Source organism: Podarcis tiliguerta (genome assembly GCF_965153285.1).
Source record: "Podarcis tiliguerta genome assembly, chromosome: 6".
Lineage (NCBI taxonomy): Eukaryota > Metazoa > Chordata > Lepidosauria > Squamata > Lacertidae > Podarcis > Podarcis tiliguerta.
Genome location: NC_139539.1, coordinates 306,187 through 325,204, shown reverse-complemented (window position 1 = coordinate 325,204; position 19,018 = coordinate 306,187). Strand labels below are relative to the sequence as shown.

At 55.2% G+C, this 19,018-nt stretch overlaps 1 protein-coding gene across 7 annotated transcripts in view; it reads right to left on the bottom strand.

Moving 5' to 3' along the window:
* Positions 1-19,018, bottom strand: part of CDH22 (cadherin 22) — a 95,585-nt gene that overhangs the window by 49,293 nt on the left and 27,274 nt on the right. For 4 of the 7 annotated variants that reach the window (XM_083447343.1, XM_083447340.1, XM_083447342.1 and 1 more), the window contains exons 2-3: positions 16,693-17,600; positions 10,572-10,866 (exon numbers count right to left, since the gene is read on the bottom strand). In XM_083447343.1, coding sequence (XP_083303469.1) covers positions 10,572-10,866; positions 16,693-16,932 — 535 coding nt within the window. In that variant the 5' untranslated portion in view covers positions 16,933-17,600. Of the gene's footprint in view, positions 1-449; positions 741-10,571; positions 10,867-16,692; positions 17,601-19,018 lie in introns of those variants that run through there. The other 3 variants (XM_083447346.1, XM_083447345.1, XM_083447344.1) reach the window with 3 other exon arrangements.

The window sequence follows — 19,018 nt, the reverse complement described above, 5'->3', positions numbered from 1 at the left end:
GAGATATGCTTTCCCTCCCGTTTTTAGCTATTATAATCTTAGAAGCAGTTTTAAGGTTGAATGCTATTTCTTGATCATTTTCCAGTACGACATCTTTTAGATAACCAAGCAGAAATCCTTGAGGTTCCAAGGCTATATATGATATCCTATCATATCAGAGATTATTAGCCTGAACAGATTTTCAGAATATTTCTATCTGAGAAGCATTCCAGAAGAGATGGCTGTAATCTGCTTTATTTAATCCACGTCGCCAACATTTATCCGATCCTAATTTATATATTAAATTCAATTTGGAAGGCGCTAAATACCATTGATAGAGGAGTTGGAAAGAGTTTGCTGGTCCTTTTGGGGCCAGGGAAAGAAGGCTTTCCCGATCGCCCAGGCCTGGGCATTGCAGGCTGGTTCCTGGGTGACGAAAGGGGGGGCTCTCAGCCAGCCCCCCAACACACCTTCCTGCTTGCAAACAGTCCGTGGGGGGGGGGAGGCTGTGCCCATCTTTGCCTCCAGCTTCTGTGGCCTCCCTCCCTCCCGGTCACAGGGGGCACCTGCCCCACCTGTCCTTGGTTTTTGACAGACAGATTTTAATCTGGGGGGGGTGTTGTTGTGCTCTGTTGATGGTTCCCCTCCTTCCACTTGGAAGGGAGACTCGGCTGCTTGACTTTCCGTCTGCGTTGCACCTCCAGATCTTGCAGCACGAAGCAGGAGGCAGCTGCTCTCGCCTTCCTCCCCCAAATCCCAGCCTCTGCCTTTGCTGGGGCGGGGGGGGGGGGAATCTCGCAAGACTCGCAAGCAAACAAACCCTCAGCATTGGCAATGAGCTGCAGAAGCCCCCCCCCCCCAAGCGAGAGAGATAATTAGGCACGTAAAGTGGATAAAGAGAGGTTCTCCCCCCCACCTCCTCTCCAGCGCACACCAGGAGGGCCCCCAAAGCAATAAAACTTAACAAGTCAGAGCAAATTGGTCTCCCTCTCTCTCTCCTTGCTAAAAGGGGGCATCCGTGGGGGGGGGGGGGAGAGCACGGAAGGGTCCAACTGGGCTGAACCCAACAGGGCACCCCCACTCACAGGAAAGACTCCCCCCAACCCCCCATGTGGAAAAGTGAGCAAGAATCCTAGAATTGCAGAGTTGGAAGGGAACCAGGGGGTCATCTAGTCCAACCCCCTGCAAGGTATGAATGACAGCTGTAGCATCCCTGACGGACGGCTCTCAGACCTCTGCTTGGAAACCTCCCAGGAAGGAGACTCCACCCCCTTCCAATGGTTATAAGAATCAGAAGTGTCATAAATGGAATGCACGTCCATAGATGGGCAAGGCAAACACAAGTGCTGGAGGCCAGAAGAGGCCCCCCCCCCGCGCGCCCAGAGTCCCCTGGAGGCTGAGCCAGATGTGGCTGACTCTGGGGTGGAACCCCTGGCTGCGGTGCCAGCCTGGCTTGAACCTGACAGCACCACCATGCCTACCATGTCCCATGTGGCAAATGGAGCTCACCTCTCTGGCTTCTTCTCCTCTTCTCCTTCATCTTCTTTTCATCTTCTTCTTCTTCTACGTCTTCTCTTCGTCTTCTTCTTCGTCTTCTTCTTCTTCTTCTTCGCTGATCCCTCATAGCTGTGTAAGATTGTCTTCCATGAGCACAGTCTTAACAGTGGGTCCGCAGGTGACTGTGGAGGCCAAGTCTGGACCCACACATGCTTCCACAGTGGGGACATTGGTTTCCGGGTGGGAGCTGATCATGGTGTGGATTTGCCAAGCATGCCTTCCTCTCAGCACGTTTCTCCCTTGCGTCCTGAGTTCGAGTGTCTTCAAAACCCAGGACACCTTTGGTCAAGGCTGTTCTCCAACTGGAGCGCTCGCAGGCCAGTGTCTCCCAGTTGTTGATGTTTATACTACATTTTTTTCCAGATTTGCCTTGAAAGAGTCTTTGAACTTCTCTGGCATCGCTGCATCTGCAAGCAGCTGTCCGGCGGAGCTCTTCCAAGTGGTGAATGGCCGTTGGTTATTGGACCTGGGGAGTGTTACTCGGACACCTTCAGAAGCCGGCTGACAAAATCATGGCTAGAGCAGGTCCATTTAGGGGGGGGCGGTCTCCTCCCTGGGAGGTTCTTCAGCAGAGGTTGGGTGCTCATCTGCCAGGGATGCTTCCTGAGATTCCGGCATGGCAGGGGGCTGGACTAGATGGCCCTTGAGGGTACCTCTATTATTCTGTGATTTCCTGAGGACTTCCTGAGCCGGAGGACCAAAATGCCACGGCTATTCACCCCCCAAGTGCAAAGGGAAGCCAGGAGATGTCCCAGTGGGGCCAGGATCCTTCTTGCGTGAAGCCCAACCTCCCAATCCAGTTCCCCCTCCAGCTGCCCTTGCTTCACCCTCAGACCAGCCTGAGCTGCAAGAGCCCCTCCCTCCGGCCGGGACCCTGCCAGCCGCCAGCCCCGCCAGCCTGGGCAACACACAGCAATGCCGGGGGGGGGGGGCAACTGTTGCTGCTTCCCCCGACGGCGGCTTCTTTATCCCCGGCTTTGCCTGGCTCTGTGCTGCCTGTGGTCTGACTCACATCCCCCAGAGACGGTTTAGCTGGTGCTTGCGAAGGATTTGGTTGACGCGAAGCTTTCTCTCCTCTGTTTGCTGTTCACTAATAGAGAGTTCTTCTCCTGCTTTTATCTAAATCAATCAGGGGGATTTGCAGGAACAAGACAAGGCCCAAGGCAGGCACCCCCCCAAAAAACCCAAAGCCCAGCCAGCATCTCACACTATGGGGGGAACAGCAACAGGGCTTGGAGACAAAATGCCCTCCTCCCCACTACTCTGGGGCCCCACCTCCCTCCACGCACCCCTTTCCACCAAGGTGCAACTGGGACGGCGGCAGCCTGGGTTGCCCCGACTGATTGTCTTCTCCAGGCAGGAAGTGACCTTGTTGCTTCCACTTGATCTCTCGGCAGCTCAATGCAGAGGATCACAGGATCCTCCAGAAGGTTCACAGTGGCTCCACCACGAACTACAGGGCCAATGTCAGAGGGCAGCACTGGGCAGCTCTCTCCTGGCACCCTGGCAGGCTGCTGCAAAGCCCCATCTTGTCCCCTCTGCCATTAAAAATCGAGATGAAGCCATGAGAAGGAGTCACGAGTTGATCTGGGCTGAGGAGACAGCAGGGTGCTCATGAGAACCTGCCTGGCCAGGAAGACAGTGGGGCTCAGTGTCTCCCCATCCCTCCTTCCCCTCTGAAGTCAGGAGCAGGGACTTTCTTGTGGTGGCCCCTGTCACACTCATTCTCCTGCAATTCACCTGGGAGCCTTTGCAGCCAAAGAGCAGGGTAAAAATGCTTTGAAGAAGAGCATGCAAGCACCGCGTCATTCAGACTCTCTTCCCAGCATCAGGTGAAACCCTTCAGAGAGGGAAAGGCTTTTCCGCTCAGCTTTTAGGAATTGTGCCGCTGAAATGTTCTGCTGTAGATCTGGCATTTTTATGGCATTTTGCATGCCGCTCTGCGAGGCATGACAGAAGAGCAGCCAATGAACATTTAAATATATCATCAGATAAAACAACACCCTTCTTGAGATGCAGGAGACAGAACCCTGCAAGAACAGAAGAGGAACTCTGCTGGTTCCACCTAGTCCAGCCTCCTGTGAGAAACCCGCCAGCAGGATCCGTGCGCAGGGGCAACTCTCCCCTCCTGCGGTTTCCAGCAACTGGGATTCAGAAGCAGGGCTGCCTCTGGCTGTGAAGACAGAAGCAGAGCTATCCTGGCTGGAGCCTCAACAGCCCTCTCCTCCTCCATCCACTTGTCAAATCCTCTTTTAAATCCGTCCAAGTTGGATGCTGTCCCTGCTTCCTGTGGGAGGGAGTTCCACTGTTTAACCACGTGGAAGAATCCAGAGAGTACGGCACAGGAGTGGCGCCCCCCTTTCTGTTTTGAGTCCCGTCCCCTAATGTCAGGTGCTGGTGGTGGTTGCTCGTGAGTAACCAGGCAGGACTCTGACCTGTCTTTTACAGGTTTTATTGTGCAAACTATTTACAGTGCAGATCTACAAAGTTCATGTCCGTCTCAGTCACTTGCAGAATCCGGGAGTGGGCCCTTCCGGCTTCTCCCCCAAAATAAGAACTTCAGCACCCCAAGCCTCCTCCTCCCCTCCTTGCGTCTCACTCCTCTGTGCAAGCTGGGCGACGGAAAGGGCGTGCGTCCCTCCTGGCCAGCCTGGCGAGGTGAGGCACTGGGGCTCTCAGCAGCATCCTCGACCCCTTTCCTCGCTCGGCTGCCCCTTCCCTCTCTTCCCCACTGGAGGTGTGGCTTTTCCCACCACTGGAAGAGGAACTGCTCCTCAGGAGTTTCGGAGGCTCTCTGTATCCCAACGGGCCCCCTGCCTCCCTCCCCGGACACCTAAGAATGCCCCCTCCCACAATGGCCTGGGAGCTCAGCCTCTCTCTCCGCCTCCTGCTCCATGCAATGGCCTGTCCTGCGAAAGTCCTTCAGCCGCTTCTGGCAGGCCTGGCAAGCAGACGACGTCCGCCAGATCTTTCCAGTCCATCTGCTTGCTGCTCAGAGAATGGTCAATGAGGGAGGACTTGCTCTGCCCCGGCCAGTGAGTCTTGCTCCTTGAGGTGCTGGGAAAAGGCCTCCCCATTTGCCTGCAGCAGACTTTGCCTCCCCCCCCCCCGGGCTCGCTTGCAGGGACCCAGGAGCCCTTCAGGAGAGACAGCCTTGTGGTGGGGGCTCTCTTCCCGCCTTGGGGTGGCAAGAGCCCGCAGGTGGGTGCCATCTGGACCCTGCAAGTCGCTTGTTCATTTCCCTCCGGTTTGTTTGCTTGTCTATTCAGATTTTATTCTTCTTTTTGGCCCAAAGGCCCCTCAAAGCAGCTTAAAGCAAGACGAAAATGCAGAATGCAAACAAGGCAACAAGACACAAAGACTTTCATCAAATAACACGGTTTGGAAGCGCACAAGATTAAGGCATCCACAGGTTAACAGGGACCAGCCGACTCCATGCAGGGCTTCGTGGGAAAGGGAAGCTCCCAGCAGAGAATTGCAAGACACTCCAGTCGTGGCAAAATTGGCCCAGGAGGACCCAGACTCCCTCCTTGGAAGCAGCTCTAGTTAGAGGCGGAAGCAGGTGGAAGGACACAGAGAAGACTCTGGAGGGAACAACAGGCAGAAGGGAGGTTTCTGATGCTCCTCGTTGGGAAGGCGCAGCAAAGTCCGGGAGCCTCTACTGAAAAGGCTCCGTGCCTCCCAGGAGACAACCTCATCGCAGGTAGCAGAGCCACCCCCAGCCTGGGAGAGCTTGAGGGGTCACAAAGTCTGGCATGTGGGATTCAAAACCAATGGATGCTGCTGAGAAGTGGGGTTCTGTGGACCCGGCTACCATCTCCACCGAGCAAACAAGCAATCCTGTTGGAAGCTTCCAAGCTGTCTCCAGGGGCAGCCCCAGGCTCAACATATTACAGCAGTCCAGATGAGAATTCCGCCTTTGTCCTTCCACAAACGAGGCCGGCGCCTCCACCCAATGCCTCCTACAGTGAGGAGCATTGGAGGCGAATAATTCCTTTGGCTTCTCTCCATTCCCCCCCTCCCCACACTCCTCCAGCAGGACCTTTCACAGGAGGAGCAAGGGCTGCTCTGTGTTCGAATCCTGCTTGCGGGTTTCCCTTGGGGCCGTCCGGCTGGGCACTGCAGGGACAAGAGACTGGGCTAGATGGGCCCTGGGCCTGATCCACCAGTCTCCTCTTAGGACAAGGACCTTCTGAATGCAGAGCAGATGTTCTGCCACTTCAACAGCAGGAGATGGCAGGACCAGGGAGCCGGGGGAAAGGGACACGAAACCTCCAAGAAGGAGAGAGCGGGAGAGAGAGAGAGAGAGTGCCAAGCAGAAACACACATGCCCAGCTAGATACCATGCTCTGATTGTCTCCCACTTGGACTACTGCAATGTGCCCTACTTGTGCCCAATGTGGGACTACTTTTGAAGGTGACCCGGAAACTACAACTAATCCAGAATGCGACAGCCAGACTGGTGACTGGGAGCGGCCACCGAGACCATATAACACCGGTCCTGAAAGACCTGCATTGGCTCCCAGTACGTTTTTGAGCACAATTCAAAGTGTTGGTGCCCAGTATACTTGGGAGCGTCTCCACCCCGGACACCGGGGTCCACTTCCGATGGCCTTCTGGCGGTTCCCTTCCCTCCCTGCGAGAAGCGAGGTTACCGGGAACGAGGCAGAGGGCCTTCTCAGTAGTGGCGCCCACCCTGTGGAACCCCCTCCCTTCGGATGTCAAGGAAATAAACAACTATCTGACATTTAGAAGACATCTGAAAGCAGCCCTGTTTAGGGAAGTTTTTAATGTTTGATGTTTGATTGTGCTTTTAATATTCTGTTGGAAGCCGCCCAGAGTGGCTGGGAAACCAGATGGGTGGGGTATAAATAATAAATTATTATTATTATTATTATTATTATTATTATTATTATTATTATTATAGAGCCAGAGTCCTAGGGAACACCTGTGGCCAGAAGGAGCCTGGAATGCCAACGCTCTCCCCAGGAAAGGGGGGGGGGTCATGCTGTCAGAGCTTGGCACTTCCAAGAAACCCACCTGTCCCTCTTGGCTGGGCTTGCTGGAGCCACAGCGGAAGGTCCTGGGACTCATGACAGCACCTTCCCCCCACTCCCCCCCCCCCGGCCTTGGCCAAACAAGCAAATCGGCTCTAGGAAAGGAGGGAGGGAGATGGGCAGGGCCCCCCCTCCCTGCAGGAGATTAACCAATTCCCTCTGCAGTGATAATCAGGACAAGTCTTGACCCCCAGCCGCCAAATCGCCTCTCTAAGCTGGTGGAGGAAGCTTGCAGCCGCCCAAGAAGCAGAGGAAAGCTGAACCCCAGACCCCCACACCCAGCTCCGGACCCCCAGCGTGAGCTCACAATCCCAGCCAAGAGGTTTCAGCCAAGGCCCCCCACCTCGCCATCTGCTGCCCAACTCCTCCTGGTAGGAAGGATGGGGGGGGGTGGCAGTGGCAACCCCTCCAGAAATCCTGGCCCCCTCAGCCTGGGCACATTTATACCCTGCTTTTTCCTCCAAGGAGCTCAAAGTAGCACATATCGCTATCTTCCCCAAGCACACATTTAGGTCAAGAGAAGGTAATGACAGCCCCCCCCCGGCCACCCAGGGTTGAGTGGGGATTCAAACCCGGGTCTCCCCCAGTTTGGCACTCAAATCGCTGAGCCACAGTGTCTTACACAGGAGCGGCATGTGGAAAGGGGCAGTTCGAAAGCCATTCTTGGTGCACCCAGGACACCTGAAGCCCAACCCAAAATGTTGTGGAGGGGAAAGAACAAGACACGAGACCCGGGTGTGAAGGAGGCGCCCTGGAGACGGGTGCCAGTCACCCTGCTCCCCCCCCCATACCCGTTCCCTGCTCAGAGATGCCAGAAGGTGCCTCTGGTTTCTGCCTCCGCAGCAGAGGAGGAGGAGGAGGAGGAGGAAGGTCTGAGCACTTCTGACAAGGGCCTGGGGCTCCTCTGCCGCGGAGCGTGTCTGGCGTCCGCACGCAAGCCTCCCAGGACGCCCATTGCGCCGCCAAGGCACGTAGCTGCCGCTCCAAACCCTTCGCTCTGCTTTTAACTTCTGAGCCTTTTAATTTGCAGGAATCGCCTCCTTTCATGTAGGGAAAGAGCGTCTCTTCCCGCCTGTGATCTGCAATTTGGCACAGGCGCCGCCGCCTTTGATATGCCTTGTTTCCATCAGCTCCTGATCAGGCACCCCATAATTGTGAGCGATTTTCAAATAATCAGAGCCTCCGCTAATATCTCCCCCCCCCCTAGGACCAAGCAGCTCTTTCCCTCCCCAAAACACAGCCTGCCTTTTCTCTCTCACCCGCCCAGGGAGAGCAAAAGGGGCTCACAGCCCCCTCTCCGGAAATAAGTGCCGGGGCTCAACCCTGCCCCCCCCCAGCTTCTCTCTGCAGCTCAGCTCCTTAAGCAAGGAGGGTGGGGAAGGCAGGCTGCGGGGACTCAGAGGGGCAAGGCAGGCAGTCTGCACATGCTCAAGGACCACGTCTTCATTTACGGATTCCATCTTCCATTTCAGGAGACAGATTCTGGGGCTGATCTCAGCTGAGCCCAAAACCATTTCACCCCCAAAGCCCAAGGGATCCTGCAAAACGCTTTGGTTCGACCACTTTACCCTCACCCCCCCCCATTACAAATTTATTTAGTTATTCACTTCAACCATTCAGGTACCACTTAGTCCCCTTGGCCTCAAAGTGGTGGGCGGGAGGCTTGATACAATGGAACCGAAGACGAGTTAAAACAATAAAATCTGGATTCTGTATAAAAGCCCATTGGAGTAAAAGGAAAACAGATCATGGAAGTGCTGGAATTTCAGCCGGGAGAGAGGCCTGTCTGACCCTCATTGGAAGGGGGAACGTTGATTATTTATTTACAAAAGTATTGTAAACAGGTTAATACATTGGATAGGATTCTAAGCATAAGAAATTTGGAGTTGAAATGATATGCAGTTGAAAAAGAAAATTAAGGAACCAGGGGAGGTGGGGGAGGGAAGTTGCGGGATCCGGGGAATTCTATTTTATGGATTTGATATTGCTTTTGTGTATAAATTTGTGTTGTTGCTTTTTTTTTATTTTTGTTATTTCTTGAAAAATTAATTATAAAAAATTATAAAAAAGGAAGTGCACAGAATTGGGCACATAGTACTGCGTCATGGCCTGCGTCATGGCAGACACGATCTGTGCATCCTGGAGAAGAGTGACTAGTGGGGTGCCACAGGGTTCTGCCTTGGGCCCAGTCTTATTCAACATCTTTATCAACGACTTGGATGATGGACTCAAGGGCATCCTGATCAAATTTGCAGATGACACCAAACTGGGAGGGGTGGCTAACACCCCAGAAGACAGGATCACACTTCAAAACGACCTTGACAGATTAGAGAACTGGGCCAAAACAAACAAGATGAATTTTAACAGGGAGAAATGTAAAGTATTGCACTTGGGCAAAAAAAATGAGAGGCACAAATACAAGATGGGTGACACCTGGCTTGAGAGCAGTACATGTGAAAAGGATCTAGGAGTCTTGGTTGACCACAAACTTGACATGAGCCAACAGTGTGACGCAGCAGCTAAAAAAGCCAATGCAATTCTGGGCTGCATCAATAGGAGTATAGCATCTAGATCAAGGGAAGTAATAGTGCCACTGTATTCTGCTCTGGTCAGACCTCACCTGGAGTACTGTGTCCAGTTCTGGGCACCACAGTTCAAGAAGGACACTGACAAACTGGAACGTGTCCAGAGGAGGGCAACCAAAATGGTCAAAGGCCTGGAAACGATGCCTTATGAGGAACGGCTAAGGGAGCTGGGCATGTTTAGCCTGGAGAAGAGGAGGTTAAGGGGGGATATGATAGCCATGTTCAAATATATAAAAGGATGTCACATAGAGGAGGGAGAAAGGTTGTTTTCTGCTGCTCCAGAGAAGCGGACACGGAGCAATGGATCCAAACTACAAGAAAGAAGATTCCACCTCAACATTAGGAAGAACTTCCTGACAGTAAGAGCTGTTTGACAGTGGAATTTGCTGCCAAGGAGTGTGGTGGAGTCTCCTTCTTTGGAGATCTTTAAGCAGAGGCTTGACAACCATATGTCAGGAGTGCTCTGATGGTGTTTCCTGCTTGGCAGGGGGTTGGACTCGATGGCCCTTGTGGTCTCTTCCAACTCTATGATTCTATGATTCTATGACTTCTCTCTTTGGTCCACGAGGGATCTTGCGCCCCGGTTCTTGAGGGGCTTGAACCTGACCAGGTAAAGAAGAGCCCAGGTAGCCGTGCGTAAGGTTGCTTCCAGTTGGGAGCCTGGGTGGCTGAAAGGGTTAAAGAGCCCCCACCCACCGTGCCCCGATCCAGAGTAGGTCTCACCCCCTCACCCCACAGCTATGTGACCTCTAAACCGCCTTGCAACGCAAGGGATGCCCATGCAACAAAATCTCACATCTCGTCGGCCCCAAAAGGTTTTGCTCAAATGGCCCAACCTTGTGAGCTGCAGCCCAGCACCACTCAGCAGGGCGCCAGGTGGCAAAGGCTGGGGCGGCAAGTTCAAATGGCAAGAGAGGAACTTCCCACTAAATGTTTGGAGAAACCGCTGGACTTCAGGGATGCTTTTCAGCTGCAGGTTCCTGCATTGCAGGGGGGTGGACTAGATGACCCAGGAGGGCCCATCCGACTCGAGAGTTCCACGATTCTGACAAATCCTCAGCCCCCACCCCAAGGGAAAGGGGTATTTTCCAGGCAGCGGAAAGGACGTCCCCTGCATGGCCTGGAGCCAGGAGCTGCAGATGGAGCGGGGGGGTAAGGGGGAAGCCTGGGGGGGTGAAGGAAGCAGGTCAGGAAGCAGAGGGGGCAGCATGGAGGAGGCAAAGAAACCCCCCCCCAGGGCCTTTCACAAGCAGAGGCCGGACCCTCGGAGGAGGGGGGGCACAGGACCGGAGGGCAGGTGTTTGGGAAGCCCTGAGCCCCCGGCCTGCTCCGCAGGGGCCCTGGGGTGGGGGCAGTTGGGTGGGGGGTGGGGGTGGCGTGCAGAGGGACTCACCGATGGGGGAGAGCTCGGCCACACTCCCGATGTAGGGCCCCCCCAGGAAGCGGGGCTCGCTGTCGTTGATGTCCTGTACCTTGATGACGAACTCCGACTCGGGCTCCAGCAGCCGGTCCGTCTGGCGGTCCCTGGCCTGGGCGCGCAGCGTGTAGAAGGTCTTCTGCTCGCGGTCGAGGCGCTCGGTGGCGTGGATGTCACCCGTCAGCTCGTCAATCAGGAAGATGGTGCCGGCCCCCTCCCCGGAGATGGTGTACTTGATGGAGCCGTCGCCCTCGTCCGAGTCCGAGTGGATCTGCAGGGAACGCGAGACGGGGAGGTTGGTGCTGGGAGAGACAAGCAGGGAGGGGTCAGCCCCACCGGCAGCATCTCCAGGCAGGGCTGGAGGGAGCCCCCTGCCGAAACCCTGGAGAGTTACGGCTGCCAGCCAGTGTCGGGCAGCCTCTCGTGTTCCTATTCAAACCAGCCCCTTACTTAGAACCTTGAGGACTAGCGGCTTCCTTTATTTTGAGGGCAAATAGCATCCCTCCGCCAGCATCTCCAAGGAGGGCTGGGAGAGACCCTGCCTCCGAGTTGCCATTGCTGCCAGTCAGTGCAGCCAATACTGAGATAGATGGACCCAGCGGCCTGCCTTGGCATATGGCAATTTCCCAGTGGCAGCAGCTCCCAATGGCCAGGCCCTTGGCTCCAGACATATGTGGGGCTGGCATCTAGGGGGCAGCAAGGGGCAGCAGCTGAACGTGAGCCTGTTGACTCCATCTCCACCTTCACCAAATGAGAAATTGCTGGAGTAACTCTGCCTCTCTTCTTTTGACTGAGAGCCATCATGGCGCAGAGCTTAAGAGTGTCAGACCAGAGCCTGGGAAAGGCCTGGGTTCGAATCCCTGCTCAGCCATCGAGTTCACACAACCTCTTGGCCTCTCCCACCTCGCAGGGTTGTTGTGCGGCCAAAGGGCAGGGAGTCATGTCTGCCCCCTTGGGCAACTTGGAGCAGGGCCTGGGGAGGCGGCTCCGGGGACCAGGATCGGATTCTGCTGGAAGGCCCTGGGCAGTGGCCAGGATCCTGCCAACAAGGAAAGAGGAGCCCCCCAGGCTTGCCCAGAGCCACTGGTGGAAACCCCACCACCTCAAGCCCATCTTTTTGGAGGGAGGGGGCTTGGAAAGTAACTAGCAGGTACCTGGAATTGTAATGGAATTAAAAAATTCTGGGAAATGATATATAATGAAATGTTTTATTTTAAAAAATTAACCTTTGTTTAAAAAACCAGAAGCTTTTTTACTAGGAATTATAGGTACCGAGATTCCAAAAAATCAGAAGAAACTGTTCCTGTATGCTACAACGGCCGCTCGGAGGTTGCTAGCCCAGAGACGGAAGGGAGAGACAGCCCCGACCAGAGAAGAACGGCAAAACATGTGGATGAACTCTGACGAAATGGCAAAATTAACTGGGAAGCTCAGGAACCAAGAAGACAAGAAATTTTAAAAAGAATGGGAAATGTTTAAAATGCATATACAAACTCATTGCAAACAGGTCAAAACATTAGCAGGATTCTAAATACACTTGGAATGTAATAGAAACGACAGATAATTTAGGAAGATGAAAAATTGGGGAAAGTATTGATATGCAGATGAAAACAGAATTAAGAGGACCCATGGATGGGATTGGGAGAAGCCAGGAGATTCAAAGTAATCTTGATATGTGAATGTGTATCCTATTTTGATGTAATTCTTTTTCTTTTCTGTTCTTTTTCTTTCTTTCTTTCTTTTGGAAAATCAAATTGAAAAAATCCTTTAAAAAGGAAAGTGACTAGCAGGAGCCTCCCCCCCCCCCCACTCCACCTCAAACACAGGTTTGGGGTCCCGGTTGCTGCATTATCTGGGGGTCCCCTCAGCCACCAGCCCTTTTCCCGGCTGCTTTATAAGACTCCTAATGAGCTCGGAGGCTGAACGAGCTTGTCTGACTTTGCTCCCGGCCGGAATTTCTTCTGACAGTGACAGCCGGGACCCCACGCTCTGGGCTGGGTTCCCATAAAGGCCACCTCAGAGGTTCTCCGCAAAGGCTGAGGGGTCCCAGGGAAAGTGGGGAGGGGCCTTTTCCTTGGCGAGGAGTGAAAAGGAACGAGGAGCAGATCCATGCGCGTTGTGGGGAAAGCGGAGATGCTCAGGTGCCCACGAATCTCTGTGCCCCCCCCCTTCCAACACGGTCACTGTGGCCTAGAAAGGGGGCCCTGCAGCCAGCAGGAGGGCCCACCACACACACTCCAAAATGGCCCTCTTACTCAGGGGGCAACCATGAGGGCGCTCTGCCTGCCAGAGGAACAGAGATGCCACACTTGGGGACTTGCTCCACAAAGCAGCTCACCTGCACTGGCCGGCAGCAGCTCTGCTAAGAACATGAGAAGAGCCTTCTGGATCGGGCCAATGGGCCGTCTGGCCCAGCATCCTGTTCTCACAGTGGCTGGACAGTTTTGGAAACTGCAATCAGGATTCCCAGAGCCCCAGAGCAACTCCAGTGATTCAGAAGGAGGGCTGCCGGCTGAGCCAGCCTGGCCAGGAGCCTCCCCAGGCCTCTCCTCCCCCCTGAATTTCCCTGGTTCTCTTTTAAAGCCTTCCGAGTCGGTGGCCATCGCTGCCTCCGGTGGGAGCAAGTGCCACAGTTTTAACTATGCTCTTTTCTTTGTTCCCTCCCGAATCTTCCAACGCTCTCCAGCGTCTCAGGCAAAGAAGCCCCCCTCCTCCACCTCCATACCTGCTACGGAAGATCAAACAAGCAGACAAACAGGGATGAATCACTTGTCCCTTTTTTTGTACCTGCCTTTCAGCAAACAGCCCCAGGGCAGAGTTTTTAAAAAATGACATTTTTTCTGAAGCGCCATGCACAATTAAATTCTTTAAATAAAAACCACAAAAAGCAACTAATTCTCCAAAGAGCAAAAGAGCAGCACAGGAGAGCCAGGCGAGAGACGGTTTGGGATCAAAACCGAAACCTTCCGCATGCCAAACACCCGACCTACCTTCTCCCTGAGCCACAGGGCTGAGCACCTGTCTGTGCCCCGGCCTGGCCCTGCTCAGCCACCAGGGAGCCAGAGTTTCAGAGCAAGCAAAGAACAATGTCAAGTGCCCAATCTCAAGAGGGCACGGAGCCCCTTTCCACATTCCAGCTGAGATCAGTGGATGAGGACACCCACGTTCAGGGGGGCAGCTCAGCTGGTGGCCCTTTGGGGAGGCTGGAGCCAGGCGGTGGGAGGTCTTGGCTCAGAGCTCTTCTCCCACCCCCCACCCCCCGTCCTGCGGAAGGGATCTCTGCCGCCCGGGAGCGAAAGGGTCTCCGGCATCTCCCCTCGGCCCCAGAGTGCCTGGAATCTGGGCCAGATGTCCGGAGATAATTTTATGGGTGGCATTAAACTGAGTTATGAGGTTTTTACAATCCAGCCACTTATGAGAAATCTATTAACGGTAACTGGACGGGCAGAGCCCAGCGCGGTGGCGCACGGCAGAGGCGTTAATTGGGACCATCCATAACGGGCCGGGCCCCCGGAAAGGCCTCGCCAGACGCCTTCATTTACTCCCCAAGATTTTTTGCTGAGAATCAGCAAAGTTGCCAGAGAAGGGAGACGTCCATTAATCGGCTAATGAAATATGAAAATGTTTATGGCCCACTCAATCTTCCAAACTGCAGTTCCATAATCCACCTCCAGACACAGACGCGCCTCCCGCAGCCAGCAGGGATGGCAGACCTGCCACGTTTTACGAGGCCCTCGTTAGATTTGTCTCGTTAGGGGCAGTTTATGTTTCTATTTACCTCGCTGGGGAGGGGAAGCCAGCCTCAGGGCCAAACTCTTTGGAGAGGATCCCCAGAAGGACCTCAGAGGCACCCACACCCACGGCAGGCGGCAACCTGCGCCCGGTTGCCTGGCAAAGATGGCAGCCGAGGGGCATGCGGAACAGGCAGCCACCAGGCGAGGAACTGCGCTGCCCACCCCCTGCCTCAAATCAGACAGGCAGGGAGCTCAGCCACGGGGGGGGGAGGGGGACAACCTCCCTGCGTTCCCACCTCCGTGACCTTTCCATCGCCTGCTTTTCGTCTCTGCAGAGCTCAGATCCCTGCCGCCACTTCCCCAAGCCTGCAGAAAGGGGTCGCTTGGAGCTCCCAGCAGTGTCCCCCCCCCCCAGCTTGTGACAGGAGGGGGGGCTCTTCAAGTCAGTTTGCAGAGGAAATAAATGCGGAAGCACAAGCAAACGTTGACTCTACAAGGTCAACTCTGTGCCAACCGTGCAATGGACTTGCCACAGCTATGAGCCACAGGCGCCGCCCCCCCAGGACTGAGCTCCCCAGGAGGAATCTGTCTTCTGGGCAGAAGCTGGGCGTCAGCTGCTGTGTCAGCCCTGAAGCCTCTTCCTCCTCCTCCTCCTCTTCCTCCCTAGTTGGGGCCTTTCACACATGGGGGGGGGGGGAGCCTAACAAGGATGTCAGCAGACACCCACGGAGGGGATTTTTTAAAAGAATCACTCCAAAGTAAGGCAGATGGTCCACCTGAAGAATGGGGGGGGGGGAGTGGGAAGAAGTGTGCCTATTTGGGGGGGAGCAGAGGTGACCCTACTGCCACCCCCTCCCCATCTTTGGCTCCCAGGTCCACCTGTGGGCAGCAGAGAAGCCCAGCTCAGCATCTGGGGAAGGAGGGGGGGCACTGAGTGGAAGGGCAGAGAAATCCAGCCGCCAGCCCCGGGAAAGGGGCTTGAAGAGGGTTTTGGAAAACAGACAAAAGCCTTTCATCTCCTCCGTCTGTTAAAAAGGGAAATTGTTTCCTTGCCCTAAAGGGCCAGAAATCTGGGATTTTACGAGGCCATTAATTACCTCCTACTAATTAAATCAAAATTAAATGTGAGCAGAGGTGCATTTTCCTTATTAAAACGATTAAACAGAAAGCACAGATACACAAATAAAAAACGACTCTGGGACGGTGGAAGAAAGGAAATCAAATAAGAACTTGCCCTTAATGAAGGCGCTTCTGGTGTTTGCTCCAACTCATAAAGCCCAAGTTCATCAATTTCCTTTAAATATTAGCAACTTAATTAAATCTGTTTTTTCCCCTTTAATCCCCTCCTCTATCTAAAATAGATCTGTCCACAGGCACAAGTTTGTAACTCATGCTGACCCCATAATTCTATTTTTTATTATTTAAAAAAAACCACGGAAATCCACATCAAACTGACAGGGGCCTCGGGGGAAATTACACTTCAGAAAAAGGATTAGCTCAAGTACCCAGATTTTATGAAAATGTTATTGGTCCTGACTGGCGCGCCTGGGCGAGGGGCGGGCGGGCAAGCGGGCAGGAGGTGCAGGGAGAGCCAGGGCAGAGGCGCAGGAGGCGGGGCTGGCAGAGACGCCGTGCCAAGGGGCAGGGGGTGAGGGGCAGTGCCCGGCGGCGATGCCCACAGGGCCAGGAGGCACCAGGGCCCAGGCGCTCCCTCCGAGGGAGAAGCCGCTTCTCTGTACAGCCAGCCTGCCGTTTCCTTGGCGCTGGCAGCCGCTGTGGCAAGCAGCGTGCAAAGGGGCTGTAAAATGGGTTAGTTTTAGGTTCCCAGAGTTCATTTTGGAAAGGAGGCTGTTGCTAGGCTACCTCTGGAATTCGCCAAGGCCTGATGCTTCGAGTCGCTCCCCAGGGGAGCCGTGAATTAACTGGAATGGCGGCATCAGCAGCGTGGGGGGGGGGCAGGAGAGAGCGTCCTGCCGGGGGAGGCGAGGCGCGGAGGCACCGATCCAAACTCAATGCTCAGGCATGTCCCAGCCCACTTTCCAGGTCAGCTCAGAGGACCCACGGCAGGAGGAGGGAGAGGCAGCCTTAGAAGGGTTTCATGCTGCCCATGGGGCTTCGGCTGTTTGACAGTGGATCCACCTCCCGGGGGGGGGTGGACTCTCCTTCCTTGGGGACTTTTAAGCAGAGGCCGGAGAGCCATCTGTCGGGGACCTTCTAGTTGAGATCCCTGCCTTGCAGGGGGTGGACTAGAGGACCCTTGGTGGTCCCTTCCCACTCTCCCATTTCTGATTCTAAGCAGCCCCTCCCTCTTTCCCGAGCAGGCGGCCCCTGCCCCCCGCCCCCCACGACCCAGCTGCCTTTACCTTCCCCACGTACAGTGGTTCCGTGCCGGTGTACTCTTCCACCACGAAGAACTGGTTCCAGACCCAGCCTCTCTTCACGCGCCCGCTGCCCGGCAGCCCCCCATCCCCGGACTCTTCTGGGCCGGAGCCCCCAGGCTCCATGTGCATGGACACGACCCCCGCAGGGCAGCAGCCCAGGCCCCACAGAAGCAGCAGCAGCAGCAGCAGCGGTCGGATCCAGAAGGAGTCTCGGGAAGCCATCACCACAGAGCCCTGGCAGCTAAGAGGCAGGAGGTGGGCATCCTCTGCAGAGGGAGGGGGCAGCCACAGGCTGTGGGTCAGCCGTCCGTGGGGGGCAGCAGTCTCGGCATCCTCGGGAAGGCAGCGGGCGAGGATCACATGCCTGCCCCAGTCCCGGCAGCCCCCCTCCCTCCTGGCAGGATCAGCTGTCCAGGGCCAGGAGAGTCAGGCATCAGGACAATGTCAGGATGAGGCCTGCCCCATGCTGGGCGCAGCACCCACACAAGGGGGCTCTCCTGGTGCAGAAGGGACCCTCTGAGGCTGGCCAAATCCTGCTCCTCTTGAAGTCTGTGTGCACACAGGCGCCGCTCCGCTCGCCCTAGGTGAGTCTAGCGCGAGAACCAGCTGCCTGCTTCTTGAGCACCCAGGGGGGCTGGTGGCCCCCAGCAGCTCAGTTTCCAAAACGGTCCTCGGGCGCCCAACTCGCTGGGAGCACCTGGCTGGTCAGGTGGTGGCTGGTGCGCAGCGGATCAGGACGAAGGATCTGGTAGGTCCCGTTTCCGCCAAGGCGTCGTGGCTCCAGATTCTGCCATTGGGGCCCATCCCAAGCAGCAGCCGCTGGCGATGCCCTCTGTCCTCTGCCGGGTCAAAGAGGCTGGCAGGCGAGGTTGGCATCCATCCCCAGGGACCTGGGAGAGAGAAAAAGAGGTGGTGAGTGAGGGGCTCGTGGGGGCGACTCTGCCCTTCCCCCTCCCCTCCAGGGCAGCTCCCCCCAGGTGAGGAGAGGAGCTGATGGATGCGGGTTCTCCTGGCAAGCAGGATTGTGCCCCTGCCTGCCTCAGTTTCGCCCACAGACACACACACACCCCTGCCAGGTATGGGAGCCACCAGTCCTGCAATGACTCCTGAGACCCTCTGAAGGCACAACCCCCTCCTCAGATTGCCAGGCGGGTGAATAAGTGAAACCGTGACCTGCAGTCCCAGAAGTGGGGGCCCTGCAGGGACCCGTCAGGCCGCAAGGTTTCAGTTGCATGCCCAACTGAAGCCAAGTCCACAAACGTCCAGCTGTCCGGCTGTCAGTTGTGGTCTGATGGCCACAGAAGTCCCTCGGGAGACTCTCCGGGGGAATGGACAAAGGAGACCCCCCACACCATGCCAGGATTGAGGGCCATCGTGCCATTTCAACAGGATGCCTGTAAGACCCACCAGTAGCCAGAGGGCGACCCACAGGTTGGCCGTGGGGCAGGACAACATGAGGAAATTGCGCAAGGCTCTGGAAAGAATCCTGCCTGCCTGCCCGTTATCCTTTGCATCCCTGCAGGGAAGCAGGCCGCAGCCTCACTTCTTAAAAATAAAATAAAACCAGGGAATTCTCCTCTCCCCAGACACTGCTACCCCTGAGGCAGCCCAGTGCTCCCAGCAGCCCCACACATGGGCAACTCTCTCACGCCACCAGCGGCACACCCCACAGCACACGAAATATTCCCTCCATAATGGGTCTGGGCAGCCTTTATGGGGACTTGTCAGTTGCGAGAGGCGAGAGAGGAACACACAGTGACACACACACACACACACAGAGCAATTCATTTATTTTATTTCATAAAATTTACGCACCACCTGGTTTTTTTGGAAACAAAACAAAACCTTGAAGAGGTTTACAAAAAAGATAAAAGAAGAAACTCAGCAAATTTTGCAGCCATGTTTTAATTAAACACACAGCAGTTAGAAGAGGTTCAAGTTCACATCTGCTTTTGAAACAAGAACGTTTTCATCTGGCCCCAAAGAGAACAAGAAAGGCGGCTGCTTGAATGCGTTGTCAACAGGCAGGGAGTTCCCAAGTGAAGCTGCTGCCACAGCCGAGTCCTTACAAGGGCAGAGCAGGGCTTCCATGGCCCCCGGGGCAGTGCCAGCACCACCACCTCCCCGTGGCGCAGCTTAGCACCACTGCCATCCTCATTTATCTGCATGCCCCCTTTCCTCAGTTAAAACCATACTGAAGGCGGCTCACGACACGAAATGATTTGCTGCCAAGGAGTGTGGTGGAGTCTCCTTCTTTGGAGGTCTTTAAGCAGAGGCTTGACAACCATATGTCAGGAGTGCTCTGATG